The sequence below is a fragment of the Taeniopygia guttata genome, chromosome 4 (assembly GCF_048771995.1).
Source record: "Taeniopygia guttata chromosome 4, bTaeGut7.mat, whole genome shotgun sequence".
Lineage (NCBI taxonomy): Eukaryota > Metazoa > Chordata > Aves > Passeriformes > Estrildidae > Taeniopygia > Taeniopygia guttata.
Genome location: NC_133028.1, coordinates 11,604,144 through 11,623,736, shown reverse-complemented (window position 1 = coordinate 11,623,736; position 19,593 = coordinate 11,604,144). Strand labels below are relative to the sequence as shown.

Below are 19,593 nucleotides of genomic sequence, written 5' to 3'. Positions count from 1 at the left end.
TGTGTCATATGAATGTGGCAATCATTAAGTGGCTGTAGCAGCCATTCATGTTGGAGAGTGGCTTTTTTATACAGCCCAATTTGTGAGTCATTCCATAATAGAGCTCTGCCCATTTTATCCAACTGCTTTTTTGCAGAGAAAATGAAAGGTGGTGTTAAATGTAGTGGTTGGAGCAATTCAGCTGCAACTGGGTCTTTCTGGTTCTTTCCTGGGGTAGTAGTGCCTGTAGATGCTGGGGATTGCCAGTTTTCTCTTGAAGATGAGCATTCCTAACTTTCACAGCAGGAGTGGCTCCACAGGTTGTTCAGTTGTCTCACCTTCCTTGAACATGTCATGTGTGCATGAGGATTGCATTCCAAATAAATTGCCAGCCTGCTGCTGCTTCCCTCATGGGAAAGGAGAGATAGGGGTCCTATTCTGCCAAGTACCCCAAATAACAGGCTTCAAAAGTGTGTGTTGGGGGAGATGGAGTTTAAACCTTTGTTAAATCTGTTTCTATCCACCATGTCACAAAAACTTATGGGAGAAGTCTCTTGGCAGTGGAGAGGTTCTCTAAATTTAATTACATATGATAGTTAAAATAGTATTGCTCAGACATAACTGGAAATTCTTCAGAATGAATTGAGTATTTTTTTTTTTTTAATCTAATGCTTTTCTTCTCTAATTTCTTGCAATGTCTAGATACTGGCTGCTCTGCAGAAAGATAACCGGGAAATGGAAAAAGGAAGTCCTTCACTGAAACGTTAATGTTGGGTTTGCCTCCAGTGACTCCCAGGAAAAGAGCTAAAGTGGCAAAAGTATTGATTACTGTTTGACATGTATGAGCCTGCAAATCAAAGTGTTAGTTCAGTTACATTTAGTAGTAGAATAGCCTTAAGGAGGAGAGAAGAAAAACAAGGAGGAGTGAAAAAACAAAAAAAGAAGAAAGGAAATTAGGGGATAAACCCCTTCTAAATTGAACCTAGGCTTAGCCTTAAACTTTTAGTAGTATAAGCATATGCTGTGGAGAGCATTACACATTCTGTATTTCTGATGAGGGCAGTGAAACAAAATAATTTCGAGGGTTTGGGGTTTTCTACTTTTTTTTCCTTAGATGTTTTAAAAGACTGGACATTCAGCAATGTTGGTTGCTTTGACAGCTATTCCCATTCCATTCTTAGGCAGGATATGTCTCCAATACCTGTAACAGTAGCTGGATCTGGATTTTAGATAACTGGTGCTGGAATTCTAAATAATATAAGGACCATTTCTTTAGAAATGCTTCTGGTTTTATAGGCTGTGGGTCCCATTTACCAAAGAAATCATGTAGATATCGAATTACATTCCTTTCTTTAAGAAAAAGTGAACTAGAAAGTAAGCTTGGAAGAGAAGACAAACTAGCAGTGAGAAACTAATTATTCTTCAAGATGCCTTGGAAATTGATATTCCAAAATGGATGCATATGGAGGAAATTCCATACAGCAAACTAGATTCCAAACTCACCAAGAGGGTTCTGGTGTTAGGGTGGCATCATTTCCCAATTTGTACTCTCTTTCCTCTGTTCAAAGCCTAGGTCACATACTACCAAATGCATGTTACATTGTCCCTCTCCTGGGGCACTGCTGCTTCATGATGTTCTTGCCCACCATCTACTTCCTGTGTGCCATGTGTCCAGTCATGGAGATAAAACTGGACTTGGCAGATAAACTGAGAAATGCTTAAAAGCAATTTTGGTAGCTACTTTAAAGCTGGTACCCAGCTTTACTCCCTGGCAGATCTCAGGAGGAAGGGTGGTCGGGGAGCAATTAACGTTCGCCAGCATTGCTGCTGTAAAGAAGAGAGCTTGTGGAGTCTCCTGAAGCTGCTGCTGCTGCCAGAGTGAGCAAGTTATGTGGAACAGATCCATAGTGTGACAAGTGAAAGAAGTTTATTGGGAAATGTGCCAGACACCATCAGGATAAGTACAAGCTGTCATTTCTGAGCATTTTATCTGACCTCTAATACACGAGAGCAAGTTACAGCGGCAGCAAATGGATGTTACATAAATCCCTCATACATCTTAGATCCTCTTTTCATTCAGGTGAATGTTGAAGGGAAAATCATGAGTGCCTCTGATTCACAAGAATGTTTATTGCATAGTGTGTGGTGTAAAACCTGTTTTATACTAACGATGATCATTGAAAAGGGAAAGGTAACTGAAGCAATATTTGTGTTAACTGTGAACAGGCGTTATGAAATCCTCCAGCTGTATGGTCAGCAGTTTCCCAGTGCTCTTCAGCTGCTTTATGCTGATTAGTTTGGCATTGTTTGAATAAAAACAAGAAGAATAGTTGCACACTGCTCAACTCAACATGCAGTGTAAAGGACTGTGGGACAATCAAAACACTGTCCTTTGGTACAGACATTATTTCTATGAGGGGTAATTTGATTGTGATATTAAGAAGAGTGAGAACAAGATTTCTTAGTAAGTGAGGACTCATCGTCGCTTTGAAAGATGTGTAATGCAAATGCAGCCTACAAGTCCGATACCTCATTGACCTCTTCTCCTGTCCACTTTGTGCAGCTGGTGTAATGGATGTGGTTTTTTGTTGGTCATCTTAATTCCACCACAAGACATCACCTCAGTTATCACTTACTGAAAACAGACATTAAGATATGATAGGAAACATGTTATTTCAGAATTTGTACAGAATTTGTCCTCCAATGACTGGTACTTGTATGCTCAATTGCTTTGAAGTGCAATAGAAAGCAGGAAGGTCAGTAAGTGTTTTTTAATATTACTTTTTCTATTACTACAACAAATATGCCTTTCCATGAGGAATACGAGAGGCCTACCATCCAAAACATTTGCACTATGCTTTTAAACGGTTTATGGAACATAGAGATCACTTTTTCTCAATATACGTATTTAGGTGGTACTGTAACTGGCTTTGTGATTTAAGTCTTCATTGCAACTACATTTGTATTTTCTTTTAAAGCAAGTCTACAAGTGTGGCTCATTTGTCTGGTTAAAAAAGCATTTTTTAGCTACTAGGTATCTTGGCAGCCATCAACAGCCTGTTTTTTCTCTTTTCAATAAGATGTTGAATGTAACAGTGACAGTGGGCATAGTTGGGGAGAAAAGGCCTGCTGCAACACTTGTGCACTGTTTGTTACTTGCAAATGTAATTATTTTGTTTTGTGATTTGATCTGTTCTTAGAAGTTGTATATATTTTCTAAATGATTTCTTTGTGTATATAAGGTATGTTCTTTAATGAAGAAACAGCAATGCAATAAGGAGCTTTGCACAGTTTATTTTCAAACAAAATACATGTGAAAAAAATCACCTGCCTAAACATGCAATTATTTCAACTTCTCAATAACTTGATTTGAAGGTAATGCTTGAATTTTGATAAATACAGAGCTGACTAGTAATGGCATAGAATTTCTTGCCACTGAGCTTTTCAAGTTTTTTGCAGTATACCAAATCTCTTAATTAGCTAATACAGAAATCTTAAGGAAATTCAGGGAATTGCATTTAAAAAAATGACAATTTAATTGTTCAGGTACTTGAAAGTATCTGTAACAAGATGCATGAGATTTTCTTTCATGGAGCAAATGTCCCCATCAAGCAAACTTTCTTTCTTCATGGGTTTAAAGAAAAATTAAACCGCTGCAATACATGGAAAGTACCACTGTATGTGCAGCAGATCAGAGAAACCAGAAAACTCCAACCAGCTTTGGGATTCTTTACGATCTGCACTTTATAATAAAGCAGTTTTGCAACTTTGATCTGCAGTCAATCAGTAATGTTATTTCATCATTTAGTAAACAATTTCATTTGGGAAAAAAAGGTACCTTGTAACAGCTTATTTTTGAATGTTTTAAAACAAGAATGATATATAGAGAAGTGTTGGTACATCTCCTGTACATCACGTTTAAATTGGGTTATGTAATTACCACGTTTGTTTTGTTTAGATATGTGTATCAGACTGGAACTTTTTTCAGCTGTAAATACATGGTTTTGTTAAATAAAGTCATGTAAAGTTATCTTAATCAACTGTTGTCAGTGTAATTTAGATATTGAAAATTCCAGTACTAGTCTTTTTCTTCACAGGTGGCTTTAGCAGTTTTCGGGCTTTCTGGCTTTTTATCTGAACTCCCCTAAAGCGACCTAGCATAGTGACATTTCTGCATTTCCAGCTGCTGGCTCAGCAGCTCTGCTGTATTTTTCCTCGAAGTCCTGAAGCGGTGTCTCAGTTCCAAGCACTCCACGTTCCTGCTGCAGTTTCAGGTTTCTCCTCGGGCTTTCAGGTTGTTTCTCTGGCTGCCTTTGTTTTGGTCAGCATATCGCTCTCCTCTGACGCGTTTCCCACTCATCCGTTCAGCCTTTCTGCCTTGGCTGTCAGCTTCCAGTAACTCCAGTTTTGCCATGAAGTGACTGAGAATATCGGTCGATACGTTTCATACGTTCTTTTTGAGCTTGAGAATTTCATCACGGATGGTCGAGCTCTTCTCTCCGAGCAGTCACGCTGGTTCCAACAGCTTTCGCGCCTCAGCCTGATGTTTTCTGCGTGAGCCGAGAGAACTAAAAGCAGAATCGCTTTATGTCTTTAATGCTGGCCTGCCCGGGGCAGGGTGCTTCCACTGGGGCTGTCCGGCACTGACGGGGCTCCGGCAGTTTCTATTGGGGCTGTCCCGGCTCCGGCAGGTTCCATTGGGGCTGTCCCGGCTCCGGCAGGTTCCATTGGGGCTGTCCCGGCTCCGGCAGGTTCCATTGGGGCTGTCCGGCTCCGGCGGGGCTCCGGCAGTTTCCATTGGGGCTGTCCGGCACTGACGGGGCTCCGGCAGTTTCCATTGGGGCTGTCCCGGCTCCGGCAGTTTCCATTGGGGTGTCCCGGCTCCGGCAGGTTCCATTGGGGCTGTCCCGGCTCCGGCAGTTTCCATTGGGCTGTCCCGGCTCCGGCAGGTTCCATTGGGGCTGTCCCGGCTCCGGCAGTTTCCATTGGGGTGTCCCGGCTCCGGCAGGTTCCATTGGGGTGTCCCGCTCCGGCGGGCCCGGCCCGGCCCCGCTTCCCCCGTTGCCGGGCACCCGCGCGGCCCCGCCCCCTGCTCCAGCGCGGCCCCGCCCCCTTGTCGAGCGCGGCCCCGCCCCCTGGCGGGCGGCCCCTGCGCGGCCGCTCCTCTCGGGGCGGCCGCTCCCATTGGCCGCGGCAAGGGCAGACGAGTCCGCCTCGGCCAATCGGAGCCGTTCCCTCGCGGTGACAGCCCCCGCGCCCGCCAGCCCCGACCCCATTGGTCGGTGCCGGCCGCGGCCCCGCCCCCCGAGCGCGCTGCCATTGGCGGCGCGGGCGGCGGGGGCGCGGCCGCGCGCGCGCGCGGGCGGGGTAAGATGGCGGAACTGGGGAAGAAGTACTGCGTGTACTGCCTGGCTGAAGTGAGCCCGCTGCGCTTCCGCTGCACCGAGTGCGCCGACATCGAGCTCTGCCCCGAGTGCTTCTCGGCGGGCGCCGAGATCGGCCCGCACCGCCGATGGCACGGCTACCAGCTGGTGGACGGCGGCCGCTTCACCCTCTGGGGCGCCGAGGCCGAGGGCGGCTGGAGCAGCCGCGAGGAGCAGCTGCTGCTGGACGCCATCGAGCAGTTCGGCTTCGGCAACTGGGTAAGGGCCGAGGGGCGGGGGCGATCCTCCTCCTCCTCCTCCTCTGACAGCAGCCCCGGGGCGCGCCCTGCGCTGCGGAGCCGGGGCTGCCCCGCTCTGCCCGGGCGGTCCGGGGAGCGCCCCGCAGCTCGGACCTGTCGCTGCGTGAAGTTCTGCCTTTGCCGCCCGTCAGCGCGTCCGTGTCACAGACCTTGCACTGCCGCTTAGCCGGGCTCGGCCTCTGCCGTCGGGGTGTCCCAGCTGCGGGCTGGCTGCTGCCTTCAGTGTCACTGCACAGCCAGGCTTGGTTTAAAAAGCAGCAGTGAGAAAGCTTCATCTCACAGTCACAGAACGGACCAGGTTGGAAAGGACTCAGGTGGTCATCCCACATTGCACACAGCTGCATCCAGACGGTTCTTGACTATTAACAGTGAGGGAGACTCCACAGCCTCTCTGGGCCGTCTGTCCCTCATGTACATGTGGCACTTCTGTGCATCAGCTTCTGCTTGTTACCTCTTGTGCTATTGCATGGCACCACAGAGCAGAGCCTGGTCCATTTGCTACCTCCCTTGAGATACTGATAGACATTGGTGATGTCCCCTCTCAGTTGTCCCTTCTTGAGGCTGAACAAGCCCAACTCCCTCAGCCTGTCCTTGTAAGAGAGACGCTCCAGTCCCCCAGTCATCCTCATTGCCCTCTGCTGGACCATTTGATTCATTTTTGATTGATTTGATTTGTTGTTGCTTATGTTTCACTTCATTAAATATAAAGACTTTTTCAAAACCTTAATGTGTACAATCATTGCAGCTTGCTTAGTTCTTAAATAACTAGAAAGGAATAAAAATGGTTACTCTTACAGAAAAGACTGTTTATTTCTATGTTGCTCCTCAGTAATGTGATATAAACGAGCAAAAACTCAAGCCACACAGTGCTGTTGGTGCTGGGACTTTGAAGGCTCCTGGTTATGGTGAGCTGGCTTTGTGGGAGTGCCATGGGTGCTCAGGAATCACCATGTGGTGCTGTTTTCGTGGCTTACCTACCTCCATGCACTGTAAACACTCATCCAGAGCTGGAATCGCAGATCTGATAGAAATGTGGCTGGTATTGCTAGAGAAGTTTAGCTACTGGGAGTTGGCTTTTGAGGAGCAAGGAAAAACTCATGCTGTTTCCTGAGCGCTCATTATGCTGGAGATGTAATGGGAATCTTTTTATCATTCCTCCCTTTTTTCTGTTCAGGAGGACATGGCTGCTCACGTGGGAGCATCCCGAACACCTCAGGAGGTGATGGAGCACTACGTGAGCATGTATATCCACGGCAACCTGGGCAAGGCCTGCATCCCTGACACCATTCCCAACAGGGTGACGGACCACACGTGTCCCAGCGGCGGCCCGCTGTCCCCCAGCCTGACGACGCCGCTGCCGCCGCTGGACATCTCGGTGGCGGAGCAGCAGCAGCTGGGGTACATGCCGCTCCGCGACGACTACGAGATCGAGTACGACCAGGACGCCGAGACGCTCATCAGCGGCCTCTCGGTCAACTACGACGACGACGACGTGGAAATCGAGCTGAAAAGAGCTCACGTGGACATGTACGTCAGGAAACTCAAGGAGAGGCAGCGGCGGAAGAACATCGCGCGAGATTATAATTTGGTACCGGCCTTCCTGGGGAAGGATAAAAAAGACAAGGAGAAAGCTCCCAAACGAAAAATCACAAAAGAAGAGAAGGAGTTGAGGCTAAAACTGAGGCCTTTGTACCAGTTCATGTCTTGTAAGGAGTTTGAAGACTTCTTTGAGAACATGCACAAGGAGAGGATACTTCGAGCGAAGATTCGGGAGCTGCAGCGGTATCGGCGAAATGGGATCACCAAAATGGAGGAGTCGGCAGAGTACGAGGCGGCCCGGCACAAACGGGAAAAGAGGAAGGAGAACAAGAACATAGCTAGTTCCAAGAGAGGGAAGGAAGAGGGTAAAGAAGGTGAATTTGCTGCCATTGAAAACCTGCCTGGCTTTGAACTCTTATCAGACAGGGAAAAGGTGCTCTGCAGCTCTCTGAACTTGAGTCCTGCACGTTATGTGACTGTAAAAACTATCATCATTAAAGACCACCTCCAAAAAAGACAAGGAATTCCTTCAAAGAGTCGCCTTCCCAGTTACTTAGATAAGGTACTGAAGAAAAGGATTTTAAATTTTCTGACAGAAAGTGGTTGGATATCCAGGGATGCTTCATGAAATTCAGCTGATCTGAAAAAACACAGCAGAGGCCCATTACAGCCTCAAGGACTCCGTTATTTTTTCCTTCCCTCCCCAAAGATACAGAAACCATGTCGCTTAAAAACACAAAAGAGCAAATACATAAACTCCACAGTCATCATGATCCATGGTGGTATAAATAGACTTTTGCTTTGGATCATGGAAAATACTTAATTGTGAAACTTCTACATTGGATTTCACTGCTTTTGGTACATTCTTAGAACAGATTTTTTCATGTGAACTTACTGAAGTCCAGTAGTCCCAGAGTAGTTGCTTTAGTCCGTACTATTGGATAAATGAATATCAGTGTAATCCTTGCTTTTCTTTGAAGGTAGGAGATAGTTTCATTTGCTGGAAACTTTCTTCACCCTTTGTTTTGTTTGGGTTTTTTTTTTTTTGCATAATGCTGGCAGCAAAGTGAAGCTTACAAAAGTCCTGTGCTCAGGAGCAGGGGAGCAGGGACTTTTGTGACCATTGCTAAGCTTTTGGAACTTTCTCCTTAGTAGCTACAGCTGAGGTGTGGGGACACAGGGATTAGAGTTCCTGTAGGGAATACAGCAGGGGTGAGCCATGGCAGGGAGTGGAAGGAAGGAAGGAAATGTGGTGGGTGAGCTGCCTCCAGGGACTTGTGATGTGGAGGGGGGTTTTTGAAGAGCTCCCAGTTGATCTGGGCATTGTTTTGACCTGAGTTTCCTGAAACAGATTCCTCTGAAGAGTTGACATTTCCTGCTTGGTACTGGAGTGTCAGGAATCCCCAGCAGCTGTGGTGCTCTGCTCCAGAGGAGGGGTCAGCTACAGGGAGGTACTTGATTTGGGCCAGAAGTGGCATTTGGGAGAATAGGCACTGAGGTGTTTGGCAGAAGTTGAGAGCCTCAGGCAGCAAAATCACTGTTTGTCCTTGGTGGGGGAGCCTGCTCCTCCTCCTTTGGGATCTTAACTGCTGAGCTCATAGTGGCTGAGGAGGTGTAGCTGCCTCCTGAATTTCATTGGGAAGTCATGGAAATGGAGCAAGATTCTCAAATGGGGTGTGCTTGCTGAGATTGGTCTTTAAAAACAAAAGTAACAATTGATGCAGATATGGTCAAAATGCACAAAGTGCTCGCTCCTAAATTTGGAGTGCTTAATCCAGCCACTGTAGGGTTCTAATTGCACATACCTTGAAACATACCAGCCCAGGCACATTGAGTCTGAGCTTACTGACAGGCAGAAGAGTCAGTGCACCTTGGCAGGGATCTCTGACAGCTGCTGCCTGGAGTGCTGCTGGAGCTGGGCACCAGCTGGGATGTAACACAGTGGGAAACACAAATGCCCAACCCACAGTACTATTCTAGTAAGAGCTATTGATTAAGGGAAAGATGTTGAAGGAGGATTAGAAAAATACTGTTATGCCCAATTCATCCTGCTGATATTTAACCAAATGAATTAAAAAATGGTTGCCACGTGGAAGGTGGCACAGCTACTTGTGCCTGAGCCTCTCTGCTGGTTGTGTCTGGAGCAGGAAGCTGTGATTGGAGGAAGGCTGGGCAGGTCTTCCAGAGTGCTGGTGTACCAAACTTGGAACCTGACTGTTCTCAATATGAGTGCAAGATCTGGAAATGTCATCTTCTTTTGATGCTTTGGGCTGTAGTCAGTGAGGATACCACAAAATCTTAAAACAGTATTAATTCTGCAGTTTGGCAGAGGTATTCTGATCAGAACTGGGTTTCATTTAATATGTCCAGCATTACCAAACTAGTGTTACCAGTGAGTTTAGAATAAAAGGGGTACAATTACAAAGCCAGCATTTCTAAGGAAAAAAACCAAAAACTCTAGTGCCTTTTTCTTTTGAGCTTATATCCCTTCAAAAAAGGTAAGGGCTATGTCCTCTGGGATGTAATACTTTGTTTGGCTTATCTGTAAGTGGTTTGTTGTGGCATACTCAAGACAAAACTCTCTTCTTGGCAGCAGTGGAGCTAACTGCAATGTGCTGAGTAGCTTTAATAACCACTTCTCTCCTATATGCATGTACAAGCAGCACACAAGTTCATAAGGTATAAACCCTTGGTTATTTTCTGTCCTATTCCTCTGGGAAGGAAGCTCAGCATTTCTTTTCAGCATTCTAGTTATGCAATTTGGTTCTTCCTGTCACTTGTTACTTAACTGCCATAACATGCTGTTTTGAAGCTTCAATTCTGCATGTGGCTGGGAGTTTAAGGGATTTGTTTTGGTTCTTCTGGGGTTTTTTTCCCTCAAATGTGTAATTGTCTCATTTCTACACTGTTTTGGCACATCTAAGTTAAACTGAAGCAATAGCATAAAGCCCATCTGAACAATAACTTAGGAAAAAATCTAGGCACCAATGAGTCATTTAAATGTTGAAATGAATTCTGCATTTACACTTTGTAGTTTCTTAATTCCTCAACCCCTCCAAAACGTTTCTTTGGTGCTAGATGTAACTTATTGAACATCAAAATGAATGTAAAATAAAAGTATTTTTAATGTATGCAATATGGATATCAATATTTATTTTGTACTTGCAAGCTAACTGAAGGTGGTAAATATTTGCTTTAGCAAATATTAGTCCCTTGGAACGGGCTTCCCTAGAAGCAGTGTCTCATTGTCAGCTATGCTTTTAATTTTAAAGGTGACTTGCACTAGAGGATGCTGCTGTTCCATATTTCACATGGAACTGATTTAATCTAAGCATTCCTTTATGAGCTGCTGGTTTTCTGTTTGATTGCTTATAAATTGAGATGCAGTTAATGTTAATCCAGAAATTTATTACAGCTATGCTGCTTCTCTTCTGTGGTAAAGGGGCTGAGATGGCAAAGAGCTCTTTCAACTTGTATTTTATGTTGATCTGGAAGTGCTTCCTGTACTGTACAAATAATGCAGCCTTCATGTTGCTAATGACAAGGTGTTTTCTATGCTGAATGCTCTTGCCTTTTTTAATTAAAGTTATTACTAATGATAGAATCTGTCTTAACAGCATTGATGTAAGCCTGTGAAAAAGCAACACTCAGCTGTGGCAAATAGTGATCCCGTGCTCTGGGCAGGGCTGTGCTGTGTGCTGCAGCGTTCTGGCCCCAGCCCCTCCTGCCCCTGCTCACGGCAGGCCCAGCAGGCAGTGAGGACAGTCTTTGTGGGTTTGCACTTGTCTGTGACCAGAACTGCCTTGGAAATCACCCAGACTAAGCACTCTGCCGTTATTCTCTTGTGTGGCCGCTGCATTCGATTCCTTTGCAACTGGAACAGGCTTCATGAACCTTCTGGTTTACTCTTCTCACAAAGTGTTTTTGCCTGTGCCCCAGTCACTCCTAAGTGACGACACATGAAATACTGTGAAGTAAGATACTTCATGAGCACGTTCAGCTCATCAGCTTCTTTCTTCCTTAAAGGGAATGTTGCATTCATTTGAAGTTTACATTTGTAGCTGTGCCAGACACACAAACGCCTGTGCTGAAATCACACAAAGCCTAACTGATGTTGTGCACACAGCATTTTACTAGATTTTTGCATTGTGTATTGGTAAATAAACTTGTATTAAAGTTTCTTTCCACAATTGATTTAACAATAATGTAGCTTGGGCAGTGAGGAAAATGGCTTAAATCTTTGTGGTAATAACTGGAGATGCATTGTAGCTAAATGTGATGGGTGGAAATGTGGTGTATGAGATAGCTAGTACAGGTCAGAGCTTTGTCGGCTGCTTAAATTCCAGACTTTCCTCTGTTCCTTGATTTCTTCAGTGCTCCTTCCTGGGCTATGGCAGAGTGCACTGGTGACTGGAGCTCTCCATACTGACCCACTCCCAGCCAAATCTTTCTAAGAGTAAGCCAGGGAAGGGGAACCACTTAAATGAGACTCAGTTACCAGCTTTAAAGATTACTCTTGTGCTGAACATTTAACAGGAGCTTGCGTTTAAGAAGACCCCAAATTAACTGATGTAGCCCAAAAATGACAGTTTGTGTGAAGCATTGGGAAGCTCATTAACAAAATCTTCATCTGCTGGGGAACAATGTGTCCCTTTGTTTTAACTCTCTATTACAAAAACTTCTGTACTAAGGACATTATTATTACATTTAGTTTAGATCCAGAGGGACTGGGGGGGACATAACGCATGACAATTCTTTAAAGGTATATAAAATAGAACCTGGTCCCTTTTTTGACATCAGTTATGAGAACAGGTCCCAATCAAAGTGCAACAAAGCCATTTCTTCAATCTTACTTCACACAACAACAGTGTGCTCTTAAACCCAGAGGGAGGAAAGATACCTCCAAATTCAACTTCAGTATATGAAATCCCCTTTTCTCCCCATTTATTTTTAAACTTGATCTTTGCATTTTTCCCCCTGTACTTGATTAGTTTTAAAAAACTGGCATTGTAGTTGTCTTCACACATCAAAAAATTACTCTCCTTCCTCTGCACAGTTGAAGCATTCTTTCACAGGGTCGATCAAGAATGAATCCTTAAATATGATTAACATGACTAACCCTGTTTTATGCACTTAGGCTGTTCCTGGTTAACTGTTTAATTCCCATGACAACCTAGCATTGGGAAAAATGTCTTTAGGAATGAGTAATCACCTCTCACCATGAGTAGGCCCAGCATTCAGTAAGCTCCTGGCAACTCTGTATCTGAACCACAAAAAATATAATCAATACCTGACTTTAAGGTAAGAAGTTCCTTAATCCACAATAACCAGAAATGTAGTAAAAAATTCATAAGTACTTACTTTTTACAGGACCTAGTAACTTCCTAACTTGAAGATTCTGTCCTGTGTGTTAATAGTGTGAGCTTTCAGAATACAAGAGGATAGATCCTTTGTCAGTTGTGTAATTTGCCAGGTTCCACCCACTCCTATCCAGGTGACAAATCATGTACTGTATTTTATCCTGATTCTGCAGGATTGGGAGCAGCAGGTGGAGTTAGACATGGCAAGAGCTGCATGGAGAAAAGTTCTGGTGCAACCTAATATCCAAGCTGAGTACATGTAAGAAATAAAGAAAATGAAACTAAGTTCACACTTTCGTTTGAGCCACTTATATGCAGTTATTTATGTAAGTCTAAAAGAAATCATATACCAAACTCTCAGCAACTCACTTCTTTGGGTGTTCTGGCTCTCATCAGGATTGTAACTACAGTTTGCATAACAAACTGATTGCAAAGCTGGAAGTTACAAGACTATAAAAATTGTTTAAACCAATTTATATAACATTAAATTAAAAATCCAGAGATAGGATAAATTCCATTGGTTCTTCAATGCCATACAAATATTAGATGGTTTTCTTGATTCAATGTTAGTACAGGACAAAAAGGTTGAACAGTTACAAAAGATATCTAATCTCCACTGCTATTTATTTACAGTTCAGAATTCACACGGGTTTCAGTTTCATTTGTTGAGAGATTATTTTTGAATAGACAAAACAGGCCATTTATCACATCAGTGTGTAAAAGCTGACGGGTGCTTGCAGAAGGTAGGTTATTTGTACTACATCACCCACATCACCCACTTCTGCAATGTGAGATTTTACAAAGCCAAAGGAAGTGTTTGAACTGCTATCTGCATTTTCAATCTACACACGGTGATAAACTTGAAATTGCAACATTCTTGTGAGCATCTCATTCTTTTCAATTTAATTCACCGTCTCAGGAGCAATAGTTGTAAAAAACATTGTCTAATCTAAAGCATTAGAGGGCTTAATGGCTCTCGTAGTTCACACTGAAGAAGAGCTTATGGAACAGTGATGTGGAAGGCCACTAAGCAGGAGAATTTCATCGGTTACTTCATTTTCACTGGGAGACCTCAACCAACTCATTTAAACCTCTCAGGGGGCAGAGGAACGAGGGAAGCACGGTGTGAGAGGAAAACCATCCAGCTGTTTAATAGTTGTATGGCATTTGAAACTCTCAGCTTGAGCAGCTAAGCGTCCTTCACAACCCCCACCAGGGCGGGCCGCAGCGTGCGCCCGTGCAGCTTGTAGCCGATCTTGGAAACCAGCGCGATGGTGCCGGGCTCCTGCCCCTCCACGGCCGTGTGGAACAGCGCCTCGTGCTCGTAGGGATCGAACTTGGCTCCGACAGGGTTCAGTCTGAGCAGGCCATGCTTTTTAAACACTTTCTGAATCTGCATTTCTGTCATGACAAGACCTTCGTACAAGCTCTTCAAGTGAGGATTTTCATCTTTAATTTCTTCTTTCGGTACGCTTTCTGTTGCTTTCTCCAAAATGTCTGCAACTTCTAGTAAGTCCTTACAGAAGCTCTGGATCCCTGAAAATGTATAGAGGAGAAGAGAATGGGATTAGTCCACTGAGGGAAACAAATGTTAAAAACCCCCGACCTCACAACCCCAAAAGCTACAGCAATAATTTGCACTCTTTGACTTTTAAGAATGTATGTGAAACTGTAATCATTTGGAATAAAATACCCTTTCCAGTTTTGGATAATAATAAAGAACTATTACAGATAACTTGAAATCCACACCATCTCCTCTACTTCTATGGAGAAAAAAAAGTGATTTCAACTCAGATCAGAGTTAAGTTAGGCTAATGACCTAACAATAACAGAATTCTTACCAAAGTTACCGAAACCTTCAGATGGCTTCAAGTAGTTTCCTCATGTCTCTCTCGTCACCTAACGTTCAAAGCATTACATTGCCCTAGTCCTACCGTTTAATCTGATGTCATAAAAAAATTTGCAGAAGAGAAAGTATGTAATCAGACTGATGATTTCAAGACATAAACAAGGATTCTTCCTTGAATGAAAATAACTTGCACCTCTCTCTCCCACTACAAACCTCTTTTTACAAAATCGGCAGCTGTGCATTGCAAATACTGAGCAATTTCCAAATTAATCACAGTCCTTGTCCTGAAGCTGTTCTCTGGCTCACACTAAGAGAATCTGGATGAATCTCACTTACGGCATTAGCAATCGAGAAAAAATTAAAACAGTTCAATACATTAACACATTTCTATATAGAGGTAAGCAAAGGACAAACAGCACTGGGTTGGTTTTTTTTTTTGTGGCCTTTTTTTTTTTTTTGGTTAAGCTGGCATTAGCCTTTTTAATTCTAGCTCACATTCTGTATGGTTTTTAATTTCCTTACCAAAAAGTGATATGACTATTACCAGAGGCCACATCTTTGGTTTAAACAAAAAAACCCCACAACTTTAGAAGCACCTTACAAGATCTGTGGGGGTCAGGAAGTTCTCTCTAACAACTGCAGAACTCTGTAGAGATTCAAGCTCTTTACAGAATAGTAACTAACACTGTCCAAATAGTTCCAAAAATCTGAAAATAACATCACAGTTTTAAACTAAAAACTAGAGCTGTGGTTGGGGCTGAACTGTACTAAATATAGATAAATAAGCTGCCCAGTTATCTGGATCAAACCAAATAACCAAACTATTCAGAAGGTGGTTTGGTTCAGTTTTTTATTGTGTATGTTCTATTTGCAAATATCTGTGACTGCAACTCAGAATTTATGCAAGTCTCAGAAAGGAGTTTCTCTTTTTTCAACAGAACAAGCAGTCATGCACAAGGAATAAAACATACAGATTACATGTAATCTAGTTTTCAAGATAAATTAATTTCTATTGTAGCAACTCTGAGTTCAGACATGACTCCAAGTCCTTTGCAGTAAGCAGAACATTAGTGAAACAATGCTTACTGCAAGTCAACCTCAGGATGAAGCACTCAAACATCCATGAAAAAGAATGCAAGAGTACTATGTACTTTTCTTACAGTACACATTAACTGAAGACCCTGTATTCAGAAACTAGAACTAGAATACTGAGAATTAAACTATACAGCTCTGTATGGTGGGCAGTGAAAAAGAGCAACTCATTTTTTGAGGCAGAGCGGCAGTCAAACACCAGGATAAAACAGCACTCTGCTGCAGCATTTACACACAATTTCTGTTTTACAGATTTGTGTTGCAAATGTCAAAAAGCTAAATCAGATGCTACTAGCCTGGCTCTTGAAGGAAGATGTGCTTCTAGCACTTCTCACAGCCAGTGATTGTGCTTTTCTAGCACTTAAAATAATCCAATCATTCAGAGGTATTACTTTTATTTGAAAGGTATCATCTTCAACAGAACAGTTATTCAACTGTAAAAGACTAAAAAACCTCAGAAAAATCAAATCAAAAAAGAACCAAATTCAAAACAAACACTGAGAACAAAAAACAACAAAACCCCCCAAAACTACAAAACTCCCAACCAACCAAAAACCAAAACAAAAAATCTCAACCAACCCCAAAAAACCAACCAACCCCACAAAAAAAGCCCCCAAAAACTAAATAGCTCCCTCCCTCAATAAAAACCAAACCAGAACAAAAAAAAACAGCCAGAAACCCAAACCAGAACCAATATTCCATGTTCTTGGTTAGATCTGAGACCAAAATACGTGAAAAAGACAAACTTCAGGCTGCAAACTTACTAAAAAAATCTATGAATGCATTGTAGGAAACCAGATACCAAATTTTGAGAAAATGTCAGCTGTTGACTTCAGCAGTTTAAGCAGTTTAAGTCTTGCCCTTGGCTAGGGAGAGGGTCACAATTCTGATGCAAGTTGAGGAACTGTTCAAACCTCTCTGCCTCAAATGCATTATTTAAGCAAGTAGTCAGAATCACTGGGAAGTACAAATTGTCAATACTGCAAGGCCAGTCAGCTCCACTTTTCCAGGATTTGCATTTCCTGGGTCTTACTGAGTAAACACCAGAGGAGCCTCCACTGACCGTATAACTTTGCCTCTTCTACCAGTTTCTGGCTTCTTTGCCTCACGTTTTCTGCATCTGCCAAGGCACGCTTGTACTTCTCCTAAAGAAGAAAAATCAGTAACAGAAATTATTCCTCCTAGTCAGGCAGCTGACAATAATTCAGCATATTCAGTATAAATAGCATTTTAAACAGTTTTATACCCTAAATCTATCATTTAGGGTAATCTGAAATTATCACACCACCCCTCCTACCAAGAGAAAAGCTTGCTTCACTTCACAACGTCAGAAATGAGGGAAAGGAAATCAGATGGTTTTCCAAACTCTTAATACTTTTCAACAGATTAGCTGGAAAAAAAATTTCATTCTACAGATACATAACGTTCTATTAATCCAGTATTTCTGCTTTTTCTGCTATGTGCTCCCAGAAATCCTTTATCAGACATGAGGTACACTGACACTACAGAAAATCAGAGTCAACCCAGCCATGACTTTCAAACTATCTCTTCCCACTCCATGCATAACACAGAGTGCCTTCCAGTTTTCTCAGCCCTTACAAACCAGGAAGCCTAACTCCTCTGTTGTTTAGGCCAAGTTTTGGTCTATTCCTAGAAATGTGGCCATTTACCAGCAGATGTACTACAATGTGAAATATAATAAAATTAGTAAAATAAAAATTCACACTGAGTGCTTTACCAACAAACCCTGAATGGCTTCCACCCTGAATATGCTTGAGCTTTGTATGCCAGTGGAGAATCTCAAAACAGAATAAAAACAGTCAACAAGCTGCCTGAAGAGCTGCATTAAGCAACCAACAGCAAACAAAAATATTAAATAACATCTAAAACTTTTCCTGTAGAGCTTTGGGAAGGGCAACAGAAAGCAAACTCAATCCACATAAGAACCACGGATGCTGGTTCTATAGAAGGTTCTGGGCTACCTCTTGAAGTCTCAAATATCAGAAAGACATTTTACATAAAGCACTCATTAATATCTTAGCTAAATGCCCATCTCCCAGGGCATCCTTCAGCTGCTGGAGTTGTGCCCAGGAGAGAAAGCAAGATACACAAGGCCACACAGAAGGAATGTGACGCTTCAGCCTTGAGTCTGAAGGGCTCTCCAACAGAAAAGGTTTGAAACTTTCTAACTACGGCCTAAGTACACTATTGTACAAAAGCTAAGCACCATTAACTCTGACCTTTGGCAAGTCAGCACCTGTTTCCATGAAGTCTACTGTTAACACACACAAATGCACACACCAGAGACACAGTAACACCCTTCCATGGCTCCCAGAAATTACTCCTCCACTGAGCAAAACCTATGTGAAAATCAGTAACAACTTTTCTAGCTGGAAGATGTCCAATTCCATCCAGAAACTGGAAAGAAATGAAGATCTTAATTTTGGACCAGGGATGCATCCCACATCTTGTAGCACATGTACTCTTAAGTTCAAAGAAATTATCAAATTGTGGATTTTATACAGGAATCGCTTACAGTAACTTCTTTTAGTTGTTCTTCCAGTTTGGCCTTTTCTTCAGCTAGCAGTTTTTCAGCAGAGCTGGGTTCCACCTTCTGTTCATTTTGGCTCTGACTCTGGTCCTCTTCCAAGGTCTGGCCAGTATTTTTCTGCTGTGTTGCTGCACAAAGCAGTCGTGGAGATGTTCTAAGGCAAAAAGATGGACATTATTATTCTGTTGCTTATTTTGTAAGATAGCAGCATTTTCTAGAGATAAAGGGCACTTTGATGCATAGCATCCACAAAATTCTCACATCAAAGCACGAATTCATACAATTCTAAGCCTGTGAAAACTGCGTGCAGAGCCCTCCGTCAGAAGCAGCAGATCTCCGACCATTTAAACTGCAGCAGTAAATAATATGATGCAAGATATCAGCTTTTAAGCGCAGTGTAAACTACATTCAGTTTAAAGCCACATAACTTTAAAGGGGAGTGAGTACGCGTTTTTAGCCCTGTGCTCTAGCAAGAACCAAATTCCGTGATGCAATCGCCGGCAACAGCCTCTCTAAAAGCACAGGCGCAGACCAGCGCTCGGCCGCTGGAGCGGCTGCCCCGGGCCGCCTGTCCCGGCGCACAGCGAGCACAGCAAGCACGGCGGCAGGCGCGGGGCTGCGGCACGAACAGCGATCTCCATCCCTGCCCGGCCTGCCGAGGCCGAGCCACCCCGGACGGGGCTGCGGGACCAGCGCCGCGCTCCCTCGGGGCTCGTATCCCCCGCGGGCCTGCAGCCTCCAGGCTCCCCGCAGCGCCGGGCCCAGCCGGGCCGCTCTCCCGGAGAAGGGCACGGGAGCGCACCGAGGAGCGACGGGAGCGCAGCGAGGAGCGGCGGCGGCCGGGGGGCGGCCCCGGCCCGTCCCGGCTGTCGGACGGAGCTCCCCAGGGCTCGGGACCCCAGCGCGGTGGGACCGAGCCCCGCTCTCCTCCCGGTCCGGCGTGAGCGCGGCCCCGGCCCCAATGCCCGGTGTCGGGCGAGCGGCGCGGCGCGACCCCCTCAGCCCAGCGCGACCCCCTCACCTCAGCGCGACGCTCAGCAGCGGGAGGCGCGGGCGCAGCGCACCCCGCACGCACTGGGCCACGGCCGCCATGGCGCCTTCCTGCCCGCCGGCCGGCTCCGCCCGCCCCCCCGGCCCCACCAATCAGCGAGCGGGCGGGCCGGGAGTGACGCGGCTGGGAGCCAATCAGCAGCGCGGCCGCGCCGCCCCGGCCGAACACGCGGCTGTTCCGGGGCGCGGCGGAGCGCCCAGAGGGACGCGCGCGCCTCGCCCCACCGTGACGCGCGGCGGGCGGGGCCGCCATTTTGCCTGGTGGCGGGCCGGGGAGGGTCGTGGTGCTGTGGGTGCCGCTCGCGTGATCCGCATCGCCCCTGTCCCAGCTGTGCTTGGAAAAGTTTGAAGATTTTTACCTCATTTTAATTGCTGGATAGCCCCGTTACCAATGACACCCTGTAGCACCCGTCAGCAATTCGCACATCTCCGCACAGAGGTTTCCACCCACACGCGCTCGCAATAACTGCTGTGTATACTCTTGCTGGAC

The 19,593-nt window shown here is 44.7% G+C and overlaps 3 protein-coding genes across 4 annotated transcripts in view; 2 read left to right on the top strand and 1 right to left on the bottom strand.

Annotated features, from left to right (window-relative positions):
• Positions 1-4,015, top strand: part of TBC1D14 (TBC1 domain family member 14) — a 64,449-nt gene extending 60,434 nt beyond the window's left edge. For both annotated transcript variants that reach the window (XM_012573651.5, XM_030270694.4), the window contains one exon: positions 682-4,015. In XM_012573651.5, the coding sequence (XP_012429105.2) occupies positions 682-747 (66 nt within the window). In that variant the 3' untranslated portion in view covers positions 748-4,015. The remainder of the gene's footprint in view (positions 1-681) is intronic.
• A 1,288-nt stretch (positions 4,016-5,303) lies between these two features.
• TADA2B (transcriptional adaptor 2B) lies at positions 5,304-10,337 on the top strand. Its single transcript, XM_030270689.4, has 2 exons — positions 5,304-5,621; positions 6,837-10,337. Exons 1-2 carry the CDS (start codon positions 5,352-5,354, stop codon positions 7,827-7,829), a joined length of 1,263 nt encoding a protein of 420 aa, XP_030126549.1. The 5' UTR covers positions 5,304-5,351; the 3' UTR covers positions 7,830-10,337.
• Positions 10,338-13,024: 2,687 nt separating this feature from the next.
• On the bottom strand, positions 13,025-19,167 carry GRPEL1 (GrpE like 1, mitochondrial). Its single transcript, NM_001245442.1, is given in 4 exon segments — positions 13,025-14,097; positions 16,566-16,647; positions 18,039-18,207; positions 19,075-19,167. Coding segments are annotated over 4 exon segments (669 nt in total). The 5' UTR covers positions 19,146-19,167; the 3' UTR covers positions 13,025-13,750.
• Between the last annotated feature and the right edge of the window lie 426 nt (positions 19,168-19,593).

Bases quoted from the DNA above. Each gene is read 5' to 3' on its own strand.
- TADA2B (XM_030270689.4), top strand. From the start codon at position 5,352: ATGGCGGAACTGGGGAAGAAGTACTGCGTGTACTGCCTGGCTGAAGTG. The intron at 5,622-6,836 runs GTAAGGGCCGAG...TTTTCTGTTCAG, and splicing joins AGTTCGGCTTCGGCAACTGG to GAGGACATGGCTGCTCACGT.